Source organism: Mesoplodon bidens (genome assembly GCF_964165515.1).
Source record: "Mesoplodon bidens genome assembly, chromosome: 16".
NCBI classification, from domain to species: domain Eukaryota; kingdom Metazoa; phylum Chordata; class Mammalia; order Artiodactyla; family Ziphiidae; genus Mesoplodon; species Mesoplodon bidens.
Window position 1 is genome coordinate 13,348,228 of NC_138173.1, and position 27,711 is coordinate 13,375,938.

The window sequence follows — 27,711 nt, forward strand, 5'->3', positions numbered from 1 at the left end:
TTTTGTGAATTGAAATTTCCTAAATTAACTTTCATTCCCTAAGAATTCACCTAAAACAGACTTTCTGAATGCAAAAAACTATTGAGAGTCACCTAATTTGTTGGTATGCCATCATATATGTGTAGGAGTGTGTGTGTATACATATGTATGTGTGTGCAGACATACACATACATATGTGGCATGTAATATTTTAAAGGCTTTAAGGGAACTTGAATATACCTGAGAGTTGAATATTATAATGTATACTTAAGGTTCATTATCCTCTAATGTTTTGTCTTCATTAGGCCTGTTTCTGAGACCCTTCTTAATGTTTGTTGTTTTTCTTTTACTTTATGGTTCTTGGATGAAAAACCATGTTGATAAAGTCCATACTAATTTGGCTTAAATTTATTTTTTCGCTTGTTATGATGCCTGAATACATTTTCATTCTCTTTGTTTAGAGCATGTGTTTCCCTTTGGTTTTATTTTTATAGTGTTTTTATATTTGAAAGAACTTACCTTGCCTGCCTCTAATAATATTTTTCTCTAATTGCCTCAATGGTTTAGAATTTGAGTGATCATCAAAGTGAAACAAACTACTCAGTTTTGGTTTGCTAATCAGCTTTTCCACCATAACATAAGATTTTAATGTTTAGGTATTGATTTGCCTTTCTGCTGATCTATTCAAGTAAGCATTAATAAATTTAAATACAAAGGCAAAATAGACCTAAATGACAGCTAAACTGCAAAGCAGTTGTCCTGCAAATACTATACGAGTGAGAGAAATAAATGCTTTAGATTGATGGTATAAGGAAACTAAAAAATGATATAAAAAGTTATGTGAGGCTTACACACCAATTTTTTTTTTCTGCATTCGAAGAGACCCCTGGGGTCTAATTATTTTCCAGGTTGCTTTTATGAAATAATTTTTTCCCTTTCCCAGAATGTTTAATACTATTTATAGGTAATATATAGCATAGTTTTATTTTTCATGTTAATATCTCACTAATCTGATAGAATTTTTAAATAAAAAGTATTGCAGTGATTAAAATACTTTAATTTGTAAAAAATGTTTTTGGAGCTAACTTTCTAATCTGTTCTTTAAACCATGGATGGGAATCCACTTTTGGAATTACTGATTTTTAAAAACAATTTTAGAAAATTTTTGTATGTGTATACATAATACATTTTAGTGTATAATTAAGCAGTGTTCTTAAGAAAAGGATATTTATATTCATAAATAAGAACTTAAACATGTACTTTTTTTTCTCTCTATAAATTTTACTTTAAAGCCTTTGCTGCAGTGAGAGTTGCTTACGTTATTAGCTTTTCTGTTTTCTTGATGTCTTTCAGGTATAGATATGTTATGCTTTTCCAACTGTGTATTAACTTTATTTTAGTTTCACCATTTTTTTTCTCTCTTTACTTTTTATCTGGTCTTTAGATTCTAATCTCAGCCTTCTTCTGAGTTTAACCTCTGGAGTTCCATATTTAGCACATTGTTTTCAAGATTTGAATTTATTAGCAAAGTCTTTATTCTTTAACCTTTATGTTTTCTAAGCACTGGCTAATGGTATGTTTTTGAAAAATTTCCCTTTCAAGGTCATATGCAAACACAGAGCTCTCCTTTTGCTCGGGGAAATATTTTTGGTGAGCCTCCAACTGAACTTCAGATTAAACAGCAGGAATTATACAAGAATTTTCTTCGTTTTCAGGTGAAATGCTTACTTGATCACAGTTTCAAAGTTTCATAAGAGTTTTTTTAAAACAATTAATTATTTTTGGCTGCATTGGGTCTTTGTTGTGGTGCGCGGGCTTCTCATTGCGGTGGCTTCTCTTGTTGCGGAGCACGGGCTCTAGGCGCATGGGCTTCAGTAGTTGTGGCATGCAGGCTCAGTAGTTATGGCTCGCAGGCTCTAGAGCACAGGCTCAGTAGTTGTGGCGCGAGGGCTTAGTTGCTCCGTGGCATGTAGGATCTTCCCGGACCAGGGCTTGAACCCTTGTCCCCTGCATTAGCAGGTGGATTCTTAACCACTGTGCCACCAGGGAAGTCCCCATAAGAGTTTTAATAAACTAAACTTGCAAAGATTTAATCCACAAGATAAAGAATAAATTCTAAAATGCCATGAGGTTACTAAAATATCTAATTTATATAAGATATAAATTACATTATATTATTATTTATATTATTATACTATTCTACTTATGTCTGAAAAAGGAATAGGGAGACATGTTAGGTATACCAGTTGACTTAAATTTTATTAAATCATTAAGTGTTAAAGAATGCTGAAATTTCTAAAAGTGAAACACTTAAAATGTTCACCTATTAGGCATAGAATGAATCTTTCTAGATGTTTACATGTGTTAGTAGAAAATAATTAGTTTTTTGTAAATGATTTGATATTCTTGACTCAGTTGTATAGTTTGTAAATAAATAAATATTAAATGTAATCACATTTTGCAACTACTTGCCTCATTTATATATATAAGCAAATAGTATTTAAAGTACTAGAAATTGCCCAAAGGAAGATACTTGAGCATCAGGTGTTTATTAAGCAAACAGATTTATTGAACTCTCATACTGTGGCCACCCTTGGTATGGAGCCTGAGGTGAGTGAGAGGCCTGCTCATAGCGGGCTCACAATATTTTCTCTCCTTACCTCCCTCCCCTCCATACCCACACTTACATCCCAGTGTCAGATTAATCCTGTGGCCAGGTTAATCTTCCTTTGGTATGACTTCTCATGTTTTTTTTCTTTATTCAAAACCTGACAGTAGCGTTTCTTTTCTACAGAAAATGTCCATATTCTTTATTCTGACACTTCTGGCTCTCCAGTCTAATCCCAACCTCTTAAACAAATTCTTCTTACAGAGATTCTATTCAAACATGCCATCTTTCTGATCCTAATTATTGTGGACTTTTAAGGCAGTGACATAATGGATGTAGTCTTAAGGATGATTGATCAGGCATTACTGTTGAGGATGTATTTTTGGAGGATTTAAAAGACTGGAAGCAGGGGTGTTTTACTAGAGTGGTGACAGTGGAAATGGATGGAAAGACCTTTCTAAGGATCGACAGAATGAATAGAGATATTGACTGTAAGAGAGTAGCATCAGAGATCCCAAGGATACTGGCCACTCGAGTCAGGTAGCAGCAGATTGAGGGTCACAGAATCACCTTTTGAACTTGAAGGACCCTCTGGTATATTGCCCATGATGATAGCAAGTCAAAATTATGTAGTTCCTATTATACTTACTGAGTGTTAGCGTGGTCTAGGGTAGAATTCAGGGAAAAATAAGTCTTGCCACTTTGTAGCCTGTTATTATTTATAAGATAGTTTTACATATAGTATCTTATTAAACCTCAGTACTCTCTGAGGAAGTTATTACTCTTTTTATTTTATGACCAACTAAAATACAGGATGAGGCTCACCTTTGGTGGCAGAGCTTGCAAGTTGTGAGGCTGGTGCTTGAACCCAAGTCTCCTGACTTTAAGTATCATATCTAGAGGTACTACAGTTACGTTTCTAGCTCTAGGAAGTCTTTCCTCTGGGAAAAAGCTACTAGTAGTGGGGGAAACTTTGACTGTATTAGTTTCAGAATAAGTTCAACCTTCACTTCTCCCACCGTATAAAACGGTGGTTTATGTATTTTTCTTTTAGCAGCCTCTTAAAAATGCCCTTTTTGCCCCCAAACAAAATCTAATCCAGAACTCTATGAAAATGTAAAATAGCTAAATGGTATTTATTTTTAATATCAACAATATAGTGTCAGACAAAAAGAATCCCCAAACTTAAGTGTTAAAAGAAATGTTATAAAATGTTTAAATCTGTGCACAAAGATGGCAAAGGAAGCCTCAGCTCCATGTCTGCATAAATGTTATACCATTAGTTTAAGCTAGTGCAGCAGAAGTCTTCATGTGGTTAAAATTTGGTAAATAACACATGTGAGTGTTTAGATGTCATTTTTAATTGCAGCTTTAAAAATAATTAACAAGTTTAATAAAATATTTGCAGGACGCTTGAAGCACTTTTGTGTTACATGGTTTGAAAACCACTGACCTGGATGATTGATAGCTTTTTTCTTTCCATTGAACTTCTGTGTGGCATTTTTGTTGGAATGATATTTCTGTGGATTCATTAGGTGTGAGGTCCATTTATGATTGTGGCCCATTAATGGAGAAGTGACTTTGTCATTGTGATTTTTTTTTTTTCATGGAGGAGGAAAAAGGGGGAACTGAGTATTAAATGTGAGGTTTTGTTGTATGGATCATAAATGATGTTTTCTCTAGGGCTATTGTAATTGAAGATGTGATTACATACACACCACTTAGTATTAAATATTAGGATTGTACATATTTAATAGTGTTGTGAGAAAGAAATGTTGGAAAAAGCCCTAGCATGTAAAATCATGGCACATATAAGAAGACTACAGTTCTTATAGCTCAAAAGTTTGTCAGCACTAAATACAGCAACCTTGAAGCTAGAGGAAATACAGACAAGAACTATAAAAATAATATGAATAGTCATAATCAATCCATACTTAAGAGGGACGGAAATCTATTGTTATCCTTAAACCAGCATCATGAATACCCAGTACCTGTGCTGTCGTTCTTCTCTATCTCATTCATGGAGGATGTAGACTATCTGTTAAGGTCCTCTTCCTTTCAGATCTTAGACTCTGTCTTAGAATATTCCCCCAGAATACTCAGCACTGCAGGCCCCAAGTGGCATTCAAACAAAACTTAGTTATGAATTCTTGTGGCTAAAATCCTCATTTACCTTGCCAGTAGATAGGAAAGGAGAAAGGCCATTCTAGGGAAGCGATTCCTACTTAAAGAGTGATTGCTAAAATATTTCACTGTTGTTTCAGGATACTAATCACGGCAAGGAACTTTGAGATGTTATAGTAGCAGTCATTATAGAATAATGTAATCATGAATTATTTACTAAGTACCTTCTACATAGGAGGAACTTTTATGTTTTTTATATACATTATTTCATTTCAATTCTTTGAGTACTACCTTGAGGTATAGATGTTAATAACTCTTTTTACCAGATGACAAAACTGAACAAGAAAGTTTCTTAAGGTCACACAGTCTGATGGAGCTGGAATTTTACTCAGAGCTCTTAACATTACATCATGTGGCCTCCCTAACAAAATATAGGAAACTGAAAAATTTAGGAACTTATTTTTACTTACAAAAGAGGGCACAAATGTTGATAATAGGGTAAATTAAGTGGTATTCTAACTTTTCAGTAGTTTCACAAAGTAATAACTACGTTTAATTCTTTAGATTGAGGAAAAGAAGCAAAGAGAAGAAGCAGAGCGAGAGAGATTGAGAATTGCCGAAGAAAAAGAAGAGAGACGGCTTGCAGAACAGAGAGCACGAATTCAGCAAGAGTATGAAGAGGAACAGGAAAAGAAAAGGGAGAAAGAGGAAGAGGTGCGTTTTTACCTACTGTATTTTTCTACTTAGTCCGAAAGTGAACTCCTTATTTTGACTTGAAAAGATATTTATTACTTACAAAGGAGAAGGGATCCATATCCATTTGTTAGATGCTATTTTATAAAAATGAAAGACTAAATTAAGAAAAAAGATAAATGGTGACTCTTTTTACAGATGAAAAACAGTTTAGGCCAACTAGGATGTTATAATAGATGCCTAATATTTTATTGTTAAGCAGACAACTTTTTTATTTAAAGAACACTATATCATCTATACCTTCAATTTTATCTCTTTATTTCAAACAAATATGAACTATAGAACGTGTGTATGGAGTGTATATTTTTCTCTTTATTTTAAAGCAAAGGCTGAAAAATGAAGAGCTTATTCGGTTAGCTGAAGAAAGACGAAAAGAAGCAGAAAGAAAGAAGAAAGAAGAAGAAGAAAAACATAACCTACAACTTCAGCAGTACTATGAAAGAGAAAATATAACTGGTGAAGAAACAAAGGTAAGTTTCAGACAAAAATGTCTATGGAACCCGTAGTTCAACCCACTTTCACTGTGAGAGTGGTGGAGTAGTTAGCAAAAGGGAGAGAGCAGAGAAGGTGCTTTTGTCTCTCCTTTCGTCATAGTACTTTTTCTGGGTGCAGTGCACTGAACTTCCTGTACTAGGTGATGTCACTGTGCTGCGTTGTATTTTCCCTGCTATGAACAGAATAGGCTTACTTTTGTCGCCATTCTTAGTCTTGTTCCCATAGTCCGTAGACTAGCATCCTCCAAACTGTTCATGACACGACTGAAGGTGTTTGGAAACTTTTGTAGCAATTTTTCAATGTAATTTTATGTCTGTTGAATCTATAAAATAGTTGGGCTTGAATTGTATAACATCTTTTAAAAGTTTTTATTTATCTAGTACAGTTGAGCTTTGAACAATGCAGGGATTAATCTGTGTGTGTGTAATTTATATTTGGCCCTCCATACCTGCGGTTCCTACACACCTGCACATTCAACCAGTCACTGACTATAGTACTGTAGTGTTTGACGAAGAAAAACATCCCTGTATAAGTGGACCTGTGCAGTTCAAACCCATGTTGTTCAAGGGTCAACTGTAATTCAGTCTTACTCTGTTTTACACATCTGTCCACAATGGATTGGAAATTAAAAAAGAAACTTGTGGCTCACCACAGACTGGTTTGAAGTCCATGTCTCTGAGATGGGGGTTGATGTTCACACTTAGGCATGTGAGTCAAAGTTATTAGACAGGAGTTTTCTCTCTAGAAAGCCAGTAGGCCCTTATGAAAATCCAGTTCACATCCTTGCTCATATTTCAAAGCTATATTTAAAATTTTGTTTGTATAGTATCACTAGGGACTTATTAAAAATGTGTCTTCCGGGTCTCATCTACAACGTATCTGATTTACTAAGTGTGATTTAGTAACCCTTAGGGGTTTGGATGCAGTTGGCCTGTGAACCACACCTTGAAAAACCCTATGTCTTATATGTTTAGCCCAATTTAATTTTTAAAAAATTGTTTTCAGAAATTTAGATTTATACAGACATGATTTCTTATAAGTAGAATTGACAAAAAGATTACTTTTAACCAGTGTGCTCCTTGGGTGTATTTATGATGTGATTTGCTACATTGTTCAATGTGTAACCTACTGTAGGTAACATGAGCCATTTCTGGTGCAAATACACTCTCTGGATTTCTCACCCCAGGGTTTTATGATGATAGAAATAAGTATTCACAATTTGAATTTGCTGAAATGTTGTTTAAAAGGGAATTTATAGGGCCTTCCCCGGTGGCGCAGTGGTTAAGAATCTGCCTGCCAATGCAGGGGACACGGGTTTAATCCCTGTTCTGGGAAGATCCCACATGCCACAGAGCAACTAAGCCCATGCGCCACAACTACTGAGCCTGTGCTCTAGAGCCTGTGAGCCACAACTACTGAGCCCACGTGCCACAACTACTGAAGCCTGTGCACCTAGAGCCCGTGCTCCGCAACAAGAGAAGCCACCGCAATGAGAAGGCCGTGCACCACAACTAAGAGTAGCCCCCACTCGCAGCAACTAGAGAAAGCCCATGTGCAGCAACGAAGACCCAATGCAGCCATAAATAAATAAAAAGGGAATTTATGAGTGAGATCTGTATTTTTTGTTTTATTTTCAGTATTGCAGGAACATTAGGCAGTATCCTTCATTTTTAGGATATATATAGTTGCTCATCCTTTTAAAGTATCATTGAAATGTCATATCATTCATATTTCTAATTGATAAAGTTTGTTTTTTAGAGCAGTGTTTGGTTTATAGCAAAATTGAGCAGAAAGCGGAGAATATTTTATTGTAAAATTGATTGAGAATGAAGGTTGTTAGTTTCTCACAGTTGTGTTTCTGCCACTTTCTTATTATGTCTAAGAAAAAAGCTATTTCTTAGGCATATGTAATTTTATGACTGTTATAGTTTAATTGTGAAGTACCATAAAGTTTTAGACCAGCTTTGTTCCATTGAATGCATTCTGCCCTCAATTCTGAAATTCTCATTGCTAGCTGTCATCTTTAAATTTATGTAGGCCTGATACATATTTTTGTTTACTCTTAGTTTTTACTTTCGTGTCTGCATTTAAAATTTTTCAGTCTGTATATTTATTTAGTTTGTTAAAATTTGTTTTTTAATCCTAGTCTGAGAGTTATACTATCATAATCAATATATTTGATCATATTAATTGAATTTCTGACTTTTTGGTTTTTGCTTCCTTGACAGTTACTTGTTTGTCTGTTTTTTTTGTTTGTTTTTTTTAAATTATGTGGACTATGCTTTCTTTGCTTCATTCTCTACAGTCCTTTAGAAGGTTTAACTTGTCTTTATAATTCTGCCTGTGGTCACCTAGAGTTTTTTTTTTAAACTTTGTCATATACTTCTAATTTTATCAAAGTCACTAGTGAAAGTAATATTTGATTTTGTACTGTGCAAAATGAACAATTTAACATCCACATTTATAAACATACATTTATTATTTTTATCCAGATAATTCTTATTGTATTTTGTTGGGAGTTTTTATGTTTTCAGCATTTTGATTTTAATACGAAGTTGGGAACTATTAGCTTTATTACACTATAACCTGAAACCCTGTTTTATTTCCTTACGGAGACATAGAAACTCTTATCATGATCTGTGATGCTCTTGGTGACAAGAGATCTAGATTTTAGAGATGTGTGTATGTATATATACACACACATACATGTTGGGATGTGTGTATATATACATACACACATAGACATACGTTGGGGTGTGTGTGTGTGTGTATATATATATATATTTTTTTTTTTCTCCCCCTCAGCACTTGAGACAGCCTTCTCCTGTAGTTCCTGCTCTTCAGAACAAGATTGCAAGCAAACTCCAAAGACCTCCTTCAGTTGACAGCATTATAACTTCCTTTATTCAAGTATATACTCTTTCTTTTGATTTATTCATCTTCACTAAGTTATCTTGGATTGCGGGTATTGAATGAGATTTTCTTATTCATCTTACTTAGCTAGATTACATTTTTCACGTCTGAAATATAGATGATGTTTACATTGATTTGTCTGTTCCTTCAGTTATAAATGATAATACTTGGTGCCCCAAAGTTTAAATTCTTTTGACAAATCATAATTTAGCAAGTGGTACTTGTCCAGGCCCCTCAGGAAGGCCTTTTCTCTGGTAATATGTCTTCTAGCTAGCTGTAGCTATGCTAATAAAGTCCCTTATACTTTAGACTGAGCTACAATCAGAAAAGCACCAGGAAAATGTTCCAGAAGGGTTGATCCTTGAGTTGACTCTTGAGGAATGAGTAGGAATTTGCTATAAAGAGGAGGAGGAAGAGGGACTTGCAGCATATGCAGAGTCATGGAGGGAACTGTAAGCCAAGTGGCATGCATGGAGAATACATGGTTTGTTCTGGCCTGCTGACATCTCACCAAATGGCAGAGGAGGTGAAGGCTAGAATGTATGCAGGGTGTTGTAGGGAGTGCTAAGGGGTTTGACTTTATTCCATAGGCCAGTGGATATTAAACAGGCTTTTTACCAGAATAGACAAAGAAACATATTAGAATGTCTTCCTCAAGCCCACCCTCTGAGATCTGATTTGGGAGGTCTGTGGTAATGTATGGGGATTCATGGTAATATTTTAAATAGGAGAATGACATGGCCATGTTTGCCTTGCATAATGTTCTCTCAGGCATTGGTGGAGTGGAGATATATTATGGAGGCTGGGCAAGACTGTAAACATGGAGAAAAGTTAAGATGCTTTTGCAGAAGTCCAGATGTGACTTTGAGGACCTAAACGAAGGCAGTGACATTAAGAACTAAGAAGGGGTGACAACTTGAAGATATATTTATGAGATACAGATAGCGCTGTTTATTGACTGTGGGTGACGGGTAGGAGTCAGTGACAACTGCCAGGTTTCTGGTGAGGGTTATATAGAGTAGGCAGCTGAAAATACAGGTTGTGGCCAAGGAAGCCGCTCTGCACTGGGTTCATAGTTTTGGAAACTACTAACATTATTGCTTGTCTAATTAGTATGATTGTCTAGGATGTGTTCAGGGGAAGTAAAGAGGGCTGAGGATGGAACAGTAGGGAATTACCAACATGTAAGAAGCAGAGCTAGGAAATAGGGAGAGTGGCAATGATATCAGTTGCTACTGGCCAAGTAAAATAAGGGCTCAAAATGCCCATCAAATGCATCACCGAGGGATCACTTGGTAGGAGAAGCAAAGGCTGTGTAGTGAGGAGTGAATGGGAATGAGGAAGCAAACACCGTATGCCCTGCACATACTGTTTTTTAAAGAACGGCTATGAAGGAAGAGAATGGACAATAGATAGTGAGTGATGAAGGGTGAGGTAAGTTTTTTTAAAAATGGAGAGATTTTTAAGCACAGGCTGTTAGGAAGGTGGTTGGAGAGAGGAAGAGGGTGGGCAAAAAACAGTAATTGATGGAGGAGCTGAGAGTCACTTATCAGATACAGAGTACAGGTGAAGGGATCATCTTTGGATGGGGCAAGGCCTCTTTCATTGCAGTGGGAAGAAAAAATAAATGTAAGTAAGCTTATAGATAGAGTGGTGGGGAGTTTGGTTTCTCTTACATATAGTTACTTCAAAATAATTCCTCTCTTAAAGCTTCTGAATAGGGAAGACATACTGAGTGTATCTTTGTTGTGATTGTTAAACAGGAAAGTTCCATGTCCAGGGCACAGTCTCCTCCGGTACCTGCCAGGAAAAATCAGCTTCGTGCAGAAGGTAGAGTTGACTATTAAACCTGTAATCTAGACTATTTCTGTTTTTAACTTTTTGTTTTGAAAAACAGACTCACAAAATATCATGAAACAGTATAGAGAGGTGCTGTGCACCCTCCCCCCAGCTTCCCTCAGTCGTGCAATATCACAACCAGGAAATTGGCATTAGCATACTCCACAGACCTTCATCAGGTTTCACAGTTTTCACATGCACTAAGTTACGTGTGTTTGTCTGTGTGTTTGTAGTTCTATGCATTTTTATCATGTGTAAGTTGTGTAGCCACCACACAATCAAGATATAGAACTGTCCATTACCACATAGGAACTCCATTGTGCTGCCCCTTTATAGTTACACTCCCCTCTCCCCCCCCAAGAATGTTTCTTACCATTTGAAATTCCCGTATTATCAGAAATGTGTTTGTGGGTCTTAATGATGTTCATAAATATGATCTATATATATAAAGCATTAAAAATAACTTTCATAAAAATGTCACTGAGCATTTTAGCTTTATAAGTCAGGTTATGTTTAACCTTTTATTCGTATACATGTCTTTATTTTTCACTTATCAATGTGAATTTGCAGAGGAGAAAAAAAATGTAATTATGGAATTATCAGAAATGAGAAAGCAGCTTCGTAGTGAAGAGCGGCGTCTGCAAGGGCGGTTGCTGCACATGGACAGTGAAGATGAAGTTCATATAAGGCAAGTTTAGAATTGCATGTTTTGTTTGTTCTTGTGTTCTTTTCTGTCAGGATAAGGAATCGGAACATATCCAATAATTCTACAGTTTTGGCACAGGATTAATTATCTTTATCATAAAGCCACATCTGTTAGAATTTTGCACGCTTGAAAAAAGTTTTTAACGGATTATTGGTGAAATTGTAATGACTGAAGTAGCCTTTCCCTCCCCCCAAAAGAAATCTAGCTAAATAATTACAGTCTAGTGGAGGGACTCAGTATAACTAATTCAAAACAGTGTATGATTTTTTTAGTGTGTTTGCAGTATGTGGTAGGTTTTCTTTTTTGGCAGAACAGCTCTTTCTTTAATTAGCTAATGTGCTATTTAATTCACATTCTTCAATTTTATGTAGATAACATTGCCTTCATAAAACATTTCTTCACAATTGTAAAATCTATTCACTGTGAAAATATGGGATATTTAATGAATATTGATTTAAAACAATTTTAATTGTCCTTCCGTACTTCCAGTAATATATTTATGACAATGGTGATGACAATGGTGGTGTTGATAGGAGGAAGAAAGAAAAAAAAGAAGAAAGAAGTAACACTTTCTTGAAGGCTAACCAAAAGTGTTATCCCTAACCATGGCATCTTTAATAGGATTAGTGATAAATCAGTATTGGGAACAGGCCATTCTTCACACTCTATCTTTAAGATAGTTTGCCTCACTACAGAGAAATCACTGAGTGAAAGATAATTGACTAAATTGGGACTCAAGTACAGAAGGCAGATGGATGCAGAAGTTCCTTTGTAAGCTAATCTAAGTGATAAGGAAGCCCAGGATAGGAAAGAGATGGTGGAAACAAGACTAGAAGAAGACATAGACTAGACAATTATAAAAACAGTCTCCTTACTTTCCCTTTCTCGGTCTTCGAAAAAGTCAGGCATAGAAACTTGGTCCTTGAGAGGAAAATGATAATAGGAATGGAAAACTTCAGAGATGGAATAACCATAAACAGTTACTTTTTAAAACTATTTTTTACATTTTCCGTCAGCAGTGTATTGTTTTCTGAAATACTTATTTTCCAGGAAAATAACTTAACAGACTACCAAACATTTCTGATCATTTTTGCTAAAAGGACTCATAAATTTTCTAAAGCAATATTCTTCAAACTGCAGGTTGCAGTCTTTTAGTAGGTTGTAAAATCAATGCAGTGGGTAACTACCACATTTTCTTTAAAGGGTGTTTATCTAAAAAAAATAAATCATTTATTTTGGCATACTTTTAGGTTATAGAAAAGTTGCAGACATAGTGTAGAGAGTTTCCATACACCCCTCACCTAGTGCTCCCTGTTGGTAACATCTTACATTCCCAGGATATGTTTGTCATGACTAAGAAGCTGACATTGGAACATTACTACAAACTAAATTCCAGACTTTATGGATTCCTCCAGTTTTTCCATCAGTGTCCTTTTTCTGTTCCAGGATTTAGTCAGTACAGGGTACCACACAGCATTTAGTTGTCGCATCTCCTAGTCTCCTCTGTTCTGGGACAGTTTCTCAGTCTTTCCTGTTTTTCATGATTGTGACAGTCTGGAGGGGTATTGGCCAACTATCCTATAGAATGTCCCCCGGTCTACATTTGTCTGATGTTTTCTCATGATTAGGCTGGGGTTAAGGGGTTTTGGAAAGAATGGCACAGGGTAGCCTTCTCATCACATCATATCGGCAGGTATGTGACATCCATATGATAGCCCTGGAATCACTAAGTTTACCACACTGGCAAGAATTGAGAGGTGGTGGGAATAAGCTCCATCTCCTGGAGAGGGGTTATCTACATATATTATTTAGAATTCTTCTGTAAGAAAGATTTGTCCCTTCTCCTCTCTTTATTTAGTTATTCAGCCATTTATTTATATCACTGTTGTTTCATGTATATTTATTTTGTACTTTGGGTTATAATGTTATTTATAACATTATAACATTATGTTATTTATGTTGTTGCTCAAGTTGTTGCAAATTTGGCCATTGGGAGCTCTTTCATGTTGGCTCCTGTGTCTCTTTGACACGTCCCATCCTTTTGTTTCTTGAGCACTTCTTTACTTTCTGTTTCTGCAAGATGCTCCAGGCTCATCTTGTATATTCCCTGTCCCCTGCCCTGGAATCAGCCATTTCTCCAAGGAGTCCTGGTTCCTCTTGGAGAGTGGTATTTAGAAACCAAGCTCTCAGTGGGCAGAGCTAGATAATATATGTATATATACCAAGTCATAAACATGATCTGTAATTGTTCCTGTGTCTATCAATTTGTGTACACGTTAAATTCATACTGATATTTCTGACTGTAATCCAGGATGTGGTAGGATTTTAATGTAGCATGTTAACCTGATTAATTATGCTTTGCTTAGATTTTTGTTGGCATTCTCTAGGTATGTTCTGGCTAAGTAAACAAGGTGAGGAAATTTCAAGATACAGACTGGCTAGGTAATGGAATGTTAACCCAAGGTGGTAATTTTCAACAAAAAATTCTTCCATAGTAGGTCAACTACTTCTTAGTAATAGAGAGGTCAGTATAGTTTTTCTGTATTTACTTTCAAGATGTTATAAATGCCTTAACTTTGGCAGCTTTCCATATTCCAGACATGCATATTCCATTAAATCTAATGGATCATTGACTTCTTATTTATTTTCTTTATTTTCATTCATAAACTGAAGACTGTGCTCTCTTTTGGCAAACCAATGTAAGAAAGAGAAGCCAGGCAGCTTTTCAGTTTTCTCACTTGCAAATCTTACACAATAATTTCCACCCCATGAGATTCTAGTGAAGAATAAATAAACGTATGTATTTGAAAGTACTTTGTAAATTCTGTGTGCTAACTTAAGTTAGATAATATATGTTAGAATTACCATAATTTAGCAAGAATTGGTTAAATACATTTAACTTCGGTGTAGTGTTCGATATGTATTGTGATCAGAGACATCTCAGTGTTGGTTCTTTATTCCAGTTTTATAAATAGTTTCACAAAAAGAATCTCTTATTCATTAATTAATTCACCATATTATTGAATTCCTAATAGTGCTAGGCACCCCCAGCTCACATGCAAAGAAGAGCTAATAACCTAATTCCTAACTGAACAGCCTACTTAACTATTAGCATTAATGGTATACAGGAGTCCAATTTAATGGCCTCCTAGAAGCCTTTTTAGTATTTGTTTTGCATTTTAATGAATCGCTGTTGCAGTTCCTATCCCCCTAGGTGGTTCACTATTAGAGGTCTATGTCAGCCTTGACAAGGTGATTTGGTGAAACCTTCCCCACAAAAGGAAACCCCAGGAGAGCAGGGGGCATTGCCTGTGGGGATCCCAACTCTTCCCGTCTAGGTGCTTAGGGAAGATTTAGTGAATAAAGACATGAAGGCAGGAGTCTGGCAAACTTCTAGCTTAGAGCTACATTTTAAAAAATAGAGGGGACCCACCTAGGGCTGAGGGAAACAGCAGCAAATACTTTATTTTCAGGGCTGGAGATACCATCCCCCATCCCTGTTCTCTATTATCATCACTCCCCCAAAGTCCTAGCAGATAACTCCCTTACTAAGCTACCTGCCTATTTTGCTAACTTCCTAGGTTAACAGAGGAAGAAATATTCTTCCAGAAATAGAGTATTAATTAACTAATTAGGTGTCAAGTTCCTGGAAAGCCCACTGTAAAATTAGTGTTGGGGGACTGTGGATAATACCTATTATTTGGGGCAGCATATTTATGCTGTATTTCTCTGTATAATTTCTGTTTTAGGCTGAGGGGAAGGTAACATTTATTGAGACCTAGTACGTGTCAAGTACTATGCAGGGTACTTTACAATATATAATTTCATTTAATCTCATGCCCACAACAAGACTAAAAGGGTAGACATTATCTGCATCTTACAGATGGTGCAGTCAAACTTGTAGTAAGTAGCAAAGCTGGTCTTTGAATCTTGGTTTCTTTGACCAAAGACTAATCTTTCTGCTACACGAACATTTTAAGGTAAAGCTAACTCATCTGTTCTTCCACTAAGATACTTTGCTTCTGAGCATTTTGAAAGATTACAGTGACCTTATAAATACCCTGTTTTTTTAATACGAGGAATTGAAATAACAGCTACTAGAATAAATTTTTATAATGTATTGTGGTGAAAGATGCCAAATTTCTTGTACAGGGAGTTAAATGTCAACTCAGATTTTCTTCCCAGAAGACACTTTTATCATAATTTGTCATTTTCTACAGGAAAAGAGAAAGGAATCCCATGGATGTATTTGACATGGCCAGACATCGGTTACAGGCTCCAGTCAGAAGACAGTCACCTAAGGGCCTAGGCACTACTACTTTTCAGAATATTCATGACTTTAATGAGCTGAAAGATAGGGGTGAGTAGAATGCTGCTATTTTAATGATACAGCAAGAGTGTCCTACCCATATGTAAGTATCTTTAAAGACGTTTGTATCCTTTTTCTAAAGTGAAGTTTCATTTATGGTATATGTTTTAAGTGATGGTGAATGAAACTTCTGTATAGTTCTTCAATTCACCAGTCTGGTGGATGGACCTTTAGTTTGGCTAACGGTTTTGTTTTGGAGGGCATACAGCTCTTAAAGCCTCAGGAGTGGATTAGATCGGTAAAATAGTGTGAAGAGTGGCACCTGACATTGAGTGGAGGATGGACAGCCAGATGAGCTTAGTAAAGAGGCGGAGAAGGCAGAGTCAGTGGCTGGAGCTTGAGCAGGAGAATGTGGTGTCCTGAAAGCTGAGGGAAGAGAGTGTATCGGGGAGGAGGGACCACGTAGAATGAATATTGGAAGGTGTCAGGTGGATCAGAGGTCACTGGTGACCTCAACTAGATCTTTTTTGGTGGAATTATGGGATCAGAAGCCAGTTAGCTTTGGAAATGAGGACTGAATAAATAGGAAGCAAAGTGTTAGAGGCAATGAGCAGAAGAACCCTTGGAAGAAGGGTGGCCGGGAGGGGGAGGAACACAGGGTCTGGAGCTGGAGGAGCTTGTTAGGCAGCTGATGCGAAAGCTGTTACAGGAGGAAGAGGCTTACAATAGAGGGGAGGGAGGGGACGCTGTTGGAGAGAGGCTCCCTGAGTAGAAAGGAGGAAATGCAGGACTTCTGAAGGAAGGGAGTGGGGAAGATTTGATGCAGCCACTGAGGAGGAGGAGAGAAAGCTTACTGGGGACGTAGGATCGCCAAGGTAACAGAGGCTTGGGAGACGGAGAGGAACCAACATGTGTGTTGCCTGTGAGTTTTCTTCAGGTGCACTCGCAGAGCGGCTCTTGGGGTGGAGGAGGCGGGTTGCTGGGTGGTGGTTTTGTGACTACGCCACATGAATCGGAATTTACACTTTTCTTCTGCTTCTTAGTTTTAAAAGTAATACCTATTTTAGAAAGTTTTGAAAATTCAGAAAGAGGGAAAAATCACTTTACTCAAATCACCTAAATATAAACACAATATTTTGTGTATTTACTAGTCTTTCTGAGCTTAATTAAAACAAAGAAAGTAAAATGAAAACTAGATGTAATTGTTATTTAATTTGGTTTTTTTTCACTTAGATATACATGTGTCATCAATTACATATACCATAGTTACGTTTTTATTCTATCATTGATTGATTACTTATTATATGCCAGGTATTTATATTAAGCCAGTAGGTCTCAGGGGACTTCTTGAGGTCAAAACTATTTTTTTTTTTTTTTTGCGGTACGCGGACCTTCTCACTGCTGTGCCTTCTCCCGCCGCGGAGCACAGGCCCTGGACGTGCAGGCTCGGTGGCCATGGCTCACGGGCCCAGCCGTTCCGCAGCATGTGGGATCTTCCCCGACCGGGGCATGAACCCGTGTCCCCCGCATCGGCAGGTGGACTCTCAACCACTGCGCCACCAGGGAAGCCCCAAAACTATTTTTTTTTTTTTAACATTTCTACTGGAGTATAATTGCTTTACAAAACTATTTTTATTATAAACGAAGACATTATTTGTCCTTTTCATTTTTATTCTCTCCTGTGTGTACAGGTTTTCCAGAGCATATATGGCATGTGATGACTTCACTGCTCTGAAGCTAATAGAATATGTTTCTGTATTCACGTTTTAAAAATTTCTTAGGTTTAATTTCTAACATGGTGTGTGTATGGGGCAGTAAATAAAAGCTCTTTGGGGTCCTTAACTTTTAAGAGGGTAAAGAGGTCTTGAGAACAAAAAGGTTTAAACCGTAAAATTGAGCCATTCATTTATTTCCCTGTTACCACATGTAGTCCTCATTGATCATATGGCTTAGTTGTTGATGTCTCTTGTTTTTATAGAGAGGAAAATGAGTCTGGAAGTGGGGAAGTCCAATCCAAGCTCATGTGTCCAGAGTCTCTTCTGTTAACCTTGCTCTTAATCATTTTCTAATTCTTAGATATTCAGCATGCTTCTCATTTCCCACTACTGTTACCAAATCAGGTCCGGCTGCTTGTTGCTTAAAAAAAATCAGTGCTCGCAAAAGTTGGTGGAAAGGAAAGTTGTTTTTAATCAGAATGCTGACAATCTGGCGAGATGCTGGACTCAGGGTCCCCCAAAAACCATCTCTGAAGATTCTGCTGGGCCATGAAAGTTTTTAAAGGGAAAGAGGGAAGTCATCTCAGTTAATCATTGGGACGGGGTCAGAGTCATCGCCCTCCCCCACCGTGTGCAGGCCTGTTGACTACCCATGATCATTGTTTAGATGCTATTTTATTCACACAGTTTGTGAGATTACTGAAGGGGAAGCTAGGGAAGAGATCTGGTCATCTGTTAATTACTTATTCTTCATTTCTACTTCTTTGATCTACAGAAAGAACCAACACATTAGGCAAGGTATCGTGTGATCAAAAGATTTGAAAGGTGTGGGTGCTAAGGCTGGAGATGAAGAGAGCATGGGGGTGCCTGGGTTAAGGTTAGTGACAGACAAAGGGGCCTCCTGCAGAGAGCTCTTTCCTGCCAAAAGCTGCTTACAAATCCCCACTTGGCAGAACATCATTCCATTTCTGTGGGATCATGCATGAAGGTCTTTGTAACTTCTTCATGCTGACATAGGGTGCTGTATTCTTAGAGTGGAAGTTGTTGGCATGGGTCTGTAGCATCTCTTTGCTGGCAGTTGTAGTTGCCCATTTACATATATGGGCAGAACAAGCGACTGCTCAAGGCAGAGCAGTTTATGTCATGGCTGCAGCCTGATCATCATGCAGTCGGCTTTTTCCCTCTGGTGGCAGTTACAGTATCTGTAAAACAACTCAGGAATGTGCATCAGGCACTGAGTCTGTGACTCTGTTGTCCTGATCATTAGCTGCTTGAGCCTGCTCCTTAGTGACTCAGGGAGGCCTGGGAGACTTCAGCTTCTCTATAAACAAGAGGCAGGAGACAAGGAGGGGCCTTTGTACTTGGGTCAGGGGCGGGGCATAGGGTTCTGATTAGTTCCACTGTGGATCGAAAGGAATAATATTGTCAAGACTTTTTAAATGTGTGAACTATATTTTTATTCTCAAGATTTAAAAATTAAGGTTTAACGTTTTCATTCTGATCAGTTGATAATTCTTGAACTTGTGGCATAGGTGAATTCTTAGACTGTCATTTCCTGCAGAAACGACATCCCTCCTAAAGCTCCAGGCAGCCTGCATTTATCTTGTTTTCTTTTTTTTGGCATGATACTTACAAATATTAATTGGCCAATAACATTATGGTTTCATTTTTCCAGTGTATTTTAGGGATCGGCTGTGATTCAGTGTCTGGTGGCTGCCTGAGTTACAACCATCTGAATAATTGCATGGATGTACCTGCACATAGTGGCAGGCTCTGGGTGGCATCTTGGGGGAGTGGGAAGGTCAGGATGGAGAATGTGGCAGTCAGCTGCCGCTCGCTCTGGGGGCTCCCTTATAATGGTGATAAGTTTGTGAAAAGGCATTTATTTAAAGAATGTTAATTTTGTGTTCATTAGTTTTATGATGATGTCCTTTGACTTTGCTGATTGATGTCTCATTATATTGTTCCTATTTATAGTGAAGTTTTATAAAATCTCATTTGGAAACAAGATTTAACTTGGTTATATAACTTATTTTTGTACCAGATTCAGAAACACGAGTTGATTTGAAATTTATGTACCCGGACCCTCCAAGGGATTATCATACCTTAGAGATTCAGCAGCAAGCCTTGCTAAGAGAGCAGCAGAAGAGACTGAATAGAATAAAAATGCAGGAAGGTGCTGAAGGTAAGAAATAATCATTGCTATTTCACGCAGTTTCAGTGGGTTGTTTGCGTTGGCTTTCATTCTCAGCCTCTGGTGTTGATTTCAATCCGAGGCAGGCTCCCTCCACGGGCAGCTGCACACTCACATGCCCCTTTTGGCCTGTAGTCCCTGAGAAGAATAAGTCCCAGAGAGGGCTGTGATTGGCTTGACTGGGGTATGTTATTTGTGCACAGGAGAGGCCCAGCCACTCATGATAGCCAGGAGGATTGAGTACCTTGACTAGGCCAGGTGACATCTGTACCAGGGGAAGGAATGCTGGGCAAACACATCGGTGTCCTATGGGACATTTCTCTACTGTGTGTGTCTGTGAGTTTTGATATAGCATAAAATCTTTAAAGCTTCAGACTGGGCTATGAGTATATTTCTTTGTAATTAGCCAATCAACAGATACTTACTGAGTGCCTACTATGAGCCTGGGTAGTGACCCATATCCAGGGTATATGGTGATGAATGAAATGTGCCACTGCTCTCAAGGAGCTTATACTCTGTTGGAGAATTTAGATGCTTAAAAAGTGTGAGTGTGATGAATGTTGCAAAGGAGATACCTAGGGTCCTTTGGGAGTGTGTAACTGGGGGTGGGGTGGGCAGGCACCTAGAGGTGGAATGGAGCTAGTGGCCTCAGAGAACATCAATGGGCCCTATTGACCCGGGTGTCCTGCATGACTTTCACACATATCTCACCAGCTTTGCCTGCCTTCAGGCCACTGAGTGCAGCCATGGAAAATGAGTCATAAAAATGCAGCAGTTAGGTAACAAGAATATAAGGAGATGGTCCTAGCTGTTATTTTCAGGAAAATTCAAAACCCTACCTTATTAGCAGGCTTGTCTGACCTACAGAATCTGAAGAACCTATTTTTGACTACATGAGAGTATCACAGGAGTAAGTGATGTACCACTTTAGGCCCTGATCACAGGTCAAGGCTTCAGTAAAGACTGACAGGGAAAGTCTTCCCTCCATCTTGCATAGAATTTTTAACAGTGGTCTCACTGATCACCCTCTGACAGCAGAGTAACCCAAAGTCTGTGATAAACAGTAGGCATATCATCAGGAGAGAAGAGAGAAGCAAGTACAGTCTTCAACCTTTACACCCATTTTGGTGGCATTTTTCGTTAGGAGACCCAACTGATGATCTGATCTGGTGTGATCTTGGCAACTTGCGCTGATTAGCCCAGAAGTAGTCCCCATGTGGAAATAGGTCCATTTTGGGACTGAGGGTATCCGTCCCCTACAGCAACTACCCCACAACTTCTACCAAACACTGTGATGACTTAATTCATAAGAATATGGTTTAACTATATAAAACAATCAAAAACGTGGGTATAAAATATTTTAACAAGGAATACAGGCTATCGTTGGCAGCCTATTTATTCCCAAAGGCAGTAGCTAAAAGGATAAAGTGCACTATTGAGAGGAACACATAGGAACCCTGGTCATATCAGAGGGGCCTTTGGGATACCTGATCCAAAATCTCTGCCCCGGAACCAGGTGCCTGGAATTGAATTCAGTTTCCTTCAATTCCACGTGAGGGAGTTGTTTAACTCTTCTCAACAATTTTCTGCACAGATTGTAGAAATATGAGGGGAGATGGTTATTTTTCTTTAGGCATCAGTTTTAAATTCACAATGATTTTACTTTTTATATTTATTACCTGTGAATGGGAGAATTTTATCCAACTAGAATGGATTGGACGCTGGGTTATATTTATTAATAAACAAGTAGTATCTTAAAAAATTCTGAAATGTGATCATTGAAAAGTAATCTCCAGTAAAGAGTTAATTACAAAAGCTATTCTTTTTTTTCTTTTTTTTTGCGGTACGCGGGCCTCTCACTGTTGTGGCCTCTCCCGTTGCGGGGCACAGGCTCCGGACGCGCAGGCTCAGCAGCCATGGCTCACGGGCCCAGCCGCTCCGCGGCATGTGGGATCTTCCCGGACTGGGGCACGAACCTGTGTCCCCTGCATCGGCAGGCGGATTCTCAACCACTGTGCCACTAGGGAAGCCCTACAAAAGCTATTCTAAAATTTATTTTTATTTTTAAAGTATTTTCTAACCTTTTGTTTTTGCTCTCCATTGGCTACAGTTGACTTGGATGCTGTCCCAAGCACTAAAGAACGAGACCACAGAATGGTAAGAAAAGTTATAATTTTTCAAGCTAGTTTTTGGGTGATAGAAATTTTTAGGAGTATGGTTAAGTGAGTATTCCAATTTTGAATTCTTCAGGAATACTGAGTTAAGAAAGAATTTAAAACTTGTCCCATCAGTGTAGTGGGTAGCTAAAGAGATATTAGTGTAATATGTAGAGAAAGCATATTGTAATGAGTAAGAACAAGACTCTAGGGCTAGGCTGTTCAAGTTAGTCTGTTTTTAGCTGTGTGACTTCAGGCAAGGTATTTAATCTTTCTTTGCCTCAGTTTCCTAATCTGTAAAGTGGGATGATAGTGTTTGAGGGTGGCTATAAGATTAAAATCAATTAATATCTGCAGGCACTTAGGGACAGGCCTAGTATGTAGTAATTTCTATATAAATGTTTATTAACTAAATAAAAAATAGCTCAAAGGCTGTTTTGAGGATTAAATGAGATAATATATTAAAAGCCCTTATAGGGCCTGTGCCATAATGAGTGAGGTCAGTTACCAGCAGTAGTGGAAGTAAGAGTCTATAACACATGTAGTGGTGAGACCTATCAAGAAGATAAGCAAGGTAAGGGCATAACTCTTACCCTGAGGAAGTGACTATCAAGCAAAGACTGAACAGAAGGAATGGGATGAGCCAGTGTTCATTCCACAAACATTTGTTAAATACTTCCTGTGGACCGGCTAATGTTCTAGGTGTGTGTGGGCACAGGAGTGAACAAAAGGGAACAAAAACCTTTGTCCTCTGAGGGCTTACTTTCTAGAAAGAAGGAGAGACAGTAGACAAAATATTTAGTGTGTTGAGTCGTGGGGCTCTGGATAGCTAGGAAGGGGGCACTGGGAGGACCAGAAGGAAGGGTTTACAGTCTGAAGGACAGTGAGCGGGTAGGGCCTCACTGTGAGGGGTAACATTTGAAAAAGGACATCAGGGAGGTGTCGTGTGAAATGTCGGGGGACACATCTGGAGGAAGAACCTCCCAGGCAGAGGCCCCGGGCAGGAGTGAGCCTCATGTGTACTAGGAGAGCGGGAGTCCCGGGGAGCCTGGACCTCCAGGAGCAGGGGTGGGTGGGAGCAAAAGAGGCGGAGAGTGATGAGCAGCAGAGCCTCAGGGGGCCTTAGGGTGTTGCCTTCTATGCTGTGAATGTGATGAGAGGCTTCCAGAGTTTTGAGCAGACATGATTGGTTCCATGTTTTAACAACTGCCTGCCATTCACTGAGAATAGACTGAGGGGGACAGGAGGCTACTGCTATAATCTAATTAAGAGATAAGGTGCTTTGGCCTGGAGTGGGAGCAGTGGAAGTCAGAAGTGGTTGGATGTGCTTTGAAAGGAGATAGGATTTTTGACATATTGGATGTGGGGTACGAGAGGAGTCAAAGGTGGACTTCAAGGTCTTTGGTTGGAGTTGCTATTTACCGAGATGAAGAAGCAGGAAAAACGGGTTTCAGGGTGAGGGAGAAGGTGAGGAACTTAGTTATAGTCATGGTAAGTTTGAGATGCCTGCTAGACAAATAGTTGGAGCTGGTGAGTAGATGGATAAGAGAGAGAGCTTGAGGAAAGACTGAGGTTGAAAATAAATTTAATCTTCCTCCACACTAATGATACAGGTAGTATTATCCCCATTTTCAGATTATAAAAGTAAGACTCAGCTGGCTGTTGGCTGCCCAGCGTTACCAGTTGGTAGCTGTTGGTGCTTGGTTTTGAAGTGATAATGGTGATAGCAACGTTGCAGTAGCAACACTCTGTACTTGACCTTTATTTGCTCTGAAGTTCACAACAAGGTATGCTTATCCCCATTTTACATAAGAGGAAACTGCTAGCCATGGCCACACAGCCAGTGAGCAGAAAAGCCCATGTCTGAATGCAGGCTGGACTCCGGAGCCCCTCCCTGTCCCTGTACCACATTGCTTGAGATGTATGGACACCTTTTCTGAATACCCTGTAGGTTTCTCTGTATGTGGCAGCCATATTTCTCAGTGAAAAGATACTGAAATTTAACTTCTGAGATTTTGATCAAAATCCTGGATTAATAACACCATATTTTGCTGAGTAGAAACTGAGCATAAGCCAACAGTTGAACATGGCTGTTACAAAAAAAGCTAAAAAATTTGGGGTTCACCTCCCTAGAAACTGGATTATATGGAAAACGCAAAGTGAAACTGGGGAAGAGTGTCAGGGAGAAGATAGGGCTGAGGTGGGCTTTGATCACTCTCCCCTGTGTGTGGAGGACTGTGATGCACAAGAGAAGCTGGGCAGTGTGTATGCAGTGCGAAGAACAGCTGGTGAATATTAGATGCTATTATTACCATTACTGTCATGCTGGAAAGCGGACGTAGAGTCAGTGGGTGTTAAATGTAAAAGAATTTAGTACATGGAAGAACTCAGGGAAAGAGAAGAACTTTCTGATAACCAATGCTATGTCTCGGTGGAATGCATTTCCTTAGAAATTAATGGACAGCTCTTCACTGGAGTATTCTAGCACACCCCAGAAATCTGGAAGGGAAGTGCAGGGAGGTGGTGTTGGGTGACTTTAGGTTCCTTCCAATATGTAAGGTGACATTCTTGTAAAACTCTCTATATGTAACTTTCTTACCTCTACTTTGAGAGCTCACTACAAGCCCAACCCTAGCATTACTTTCCCCCACTCCTATGTCCCTCTCTGTCTGTGCTGTGCCTTTGTGACAGCTGGTGTCACATGGGGCTGTCATCATCTGAGGGTATGCCTCTCCCCCATGGCACTGTGATCCACTCCAGAACAGAAACTCGTACTCATCTTTGTATCTCCAGTTCCTAGCACAGAGGAAACAGTAAGTGCACTAAACAGATTTATTGGAGAGAATGAATGAATCTCGACAGTGGTTTAAAGACTTTTAAGGTTAAAGTGGGTTCACTGCTTCATACTCTATTATATCTTTATCAGCAATAATGTAACTTAATAAAAGGTCTTTCCTGTATTTTCTGGGCGCTGGAATGTGGTGGAGGAGGGAAGCAGTCCTACCTCTCCCTCTCCTCTTTTGCTAATTTTGGGGAGAGTGTGGAGACTTGTGCCTGAGTACAAATTTGCTGTTTTTCCACACAGGACTAATAAAAATAGTCATTAATATATGTTGTTTCTTTTAGCCCAGAGATGACACTAATGATTTCTTGAAAAATTCATTACTGGAATCTGATAGTGCTTTTATTGGTGAGTATATTTATTTTACCAACCTATTTCTTTAAGCGTTATTTATACTTATTTTAAGTGTTTTTCTCCATACTTAAAAAATCAGTACTTTACTCTTTGTTGTGCAAAATGGTAAAAAAAAAAAGGAATATTTTGTTTTACTAATAATCATCAAATATAACTTAACAAAAATTTCAAAATCAGATACTTAATACACACACAAACACACAAATGAGTACAAGTAAAACTGGGGAAATTTGAATAAGATCGGAGGATTTTATCAGTATCTTGGGTGTGAGGCTGTTGCTCCTGCTGTACAGAATGTTACTGTTGTGGGGAACGAGGCAAACTTTACAAGGGGTCTCCCTTACTGCTTACAAGTGCATGTGAATCCACAGTTACCTTAATAAATATTTTAACAAGCCATAAGAATATAACTTAGTCTTGAGAAGATATGTGAAGGTACATGTACTGTAATAGACACTTATAGTTGTGTACTCTGATCATAAGCATTTCTGCTATCCTTAGGGCCATCAGGGAATTCTCCCTTCTACATGTTAGTTTTATGTCATGTCAATTATTTTATATTTTCAAGTGATCAACGTTCCAAACTAGCCTATATTTCTTTCTCAGTTTTTTCTTTTCTAATGAGTTTTTCTTTTGCAAGGAAGTCATACTGTGGAGAGTGAGTAAAGATAGAGAAATCAGTAGGAAATAGGGATGGGAAGACAGCTCATTAGACATCAGGGAGATGTGACCAGTTACTGCTAATAATGAAGACAGTCTGGGGCACTCAAGACAGTGGCTCGGAATATTTCATTACATAGACCTTATACTAGACCAAAGATATGCAGTCTGTCTTTTTGATTAATGGTCACCACACGTATCCCCTAGTCATGACTGTTGCCACTGTTCTGATGAATGTGGGTAAGGCTGGTAGTGTGAATGTGTTTTGTTTTTTTTTTTTTTTTTGAGAAGTCACAATCTGCCAAATACAACTTGAATAGGCCTACATCTATTAAAGAAATTGAAAGGGGGGGGGAAGTGGAGAAATGTTGGTCAAAGGGTACAAACTTTCATTTATAAGTTGAATATCTGGTGATATAATGGACAGCATGGTGACTATAGTTAATAATACTGTATTTTATACTTGAAAGTTGTTATGAGAGTAGAACTTTAATGCTCTTACCATAACAACAATAATCACAAAGTGGTAATCATGTGAGGTGAAGGATGTGTAAACTAGCCTTATTGTGGTAAACATTTCACAATCCTCACGTTGTGTTCCTTAAACTCACACAGTATGTCAATTATATCTCAATAAAGCTAGGAAAAAAACCCAAATTGACTGTGATAACAATAAAAAAAGAAATTGAATCAATAATTAATAACCTTCCAAAACAGAAAACACCAGGCCCAGATGGGTTCAGTGGTGAATTCTACCAAACATTTATACCAATTCTCTACAACCTCTTCTAGAAGATAGCAATAGATGCAATACTCCTAACTCATTCTATGTGGCCAGCATTACTCTAATACCAAAACCAGATAAAGACATCATAAGAAAAGAAAACTACAGATCAGTAGCAAGTTGAATCCAACAATGTATAAAGAGAATTATACACCACGACTAAGTAGGATTTATACCAGTTATGCAAAACTGGGTTATATTCAGTATAATTCATTCAAATATAATTCATTGCTTTAACAGGCTAAAGAAAAAATCTTCATTATCATCATTATCAATAGATGCAGAAGCATTAAACAAAATCCAACACCTTATTCATGATAATTGTCAGCAAACTTAGAGGGGGACTTCCTCAACTCCCTAGAGAACATCAACAAAAAACCTACAGCTAGCATTTAGTGATGAAACTAGCAACTTTTCTGCTAAGATAAGAAACAAGAGGAAGATGTCCCCTCTTACCACTCCTCAGCATCATTATGGAAGTGCTAGCTAATTCAGTAAGGCAAGAAAAGGAAATAAAAGGTACACAGAGTGGGAAAGGATAAATAGTACTGCCTTTGTGCACAGATGACCTGATTGTAGGAAATGTGAAAGAATCAATCCCCCCCCACCAAAAAAAACCCCAATATTAATAAGCAGTTATAGCAAGCTTGCAGAATACGAGATTAATACATAAAAGTCAATCATTTTCCTATATACCAGCAATGAACAAGTAGAATTTGAAATTTAAATGCAATATCATTTACATTAGCACCTCCCAAAAGAAATATTTAGATGAAAATCTTACAAAACATGAACAAGATCTATATAAGGACAACTACAGAACTCTCATCAAAGAAATAAAATAACTAAATAAATGGGGAAATAGTCCATGTTCACGGATTGGGAGACTCGGTATTGTCAAGGTGTCAGTTCTTCCCAACTTGACCTATAGATTCAGTGCAATCCCAATAAAAACCCCAGCAAGTTATTTTGTGGATATCAACGAACTGATTCTCAAGTTTATATGGCAAAACACCCAGAATGGCCAACGGAATGTACTGAAGGAGAAAGAACGGTCAGAGAACTTCAAGACTTTCTCTAAAGTTACAGTGATCGCGACAGTGTGGCACTGGCCAAAGGACAGGCGAATAAAGACCCCAGAAATAGACCCAGACAAGTACAGTTAACTGTTCTTTGACAAAAGAACAAAGGCAGTACAGTAAAGATTGGACATCTACATGCAAAACAGTGAGTCTAGACACAGACGTTACACCCTTCACAAAAATCAACTCTAAATGGAC

General features: G+C 38.2%; 1 protein-coding gene across 6 annotated transcripts in view; it reads left to right on the forward strand.

The window, feature by feature from the left end:
• The window catches only part of CSPP1 (centrosome and spindle pole associated protein 1), a 117,170-nt gene that overhangs the window by 79,825 nt on the left and 9,634 nt on the right, over positions 1-27,711 (forward strand). For all 6 annotated transcript variants that reach the window (XR_014017836.1, XM_081259013.1, XM_081259014.1 and 3 more), the window contains 10 exons: positions 1,582-1,694; positions 5,276-5,425; positions 5,788-5,934; positions 8,765-8,869; positions 10,636-10,702; positions 11,282-11,399; positions 15,638-15,777; positions 19,486-19,626; positions 21,746-21,792; positions 24,918-24,981. Coding sequence is in view for 5 of the 6 variants with exons in the window: in XM_081259013.1 (XP_081115139.1) it covers positions 1,582-1,694; positions 5,276-5,425; positions 5,788-5,934; positions 8,765-8,869; positions 10,636-10,702; positions 11,282-11,399; positions 15,638-15,777; positions 19,486-19,626; positions 21,746-21,792; positions 24,918-24,981 (1,092 nt within the window). In the remaining variant the exon portion in view is untranslated. The remainder of the gene's footprint in view (positions 1-1,581; positions 1,695-5,275; positions 5,426-5,787; positions 5,935-8,764; positions 8,870-10,635; positions 10,703-11,281; positions 11,400-15,637; positions 15,778-19,485; positions 19,627-21,745; positions 21,793-24,917; positions 24,982-27,711) is intronic.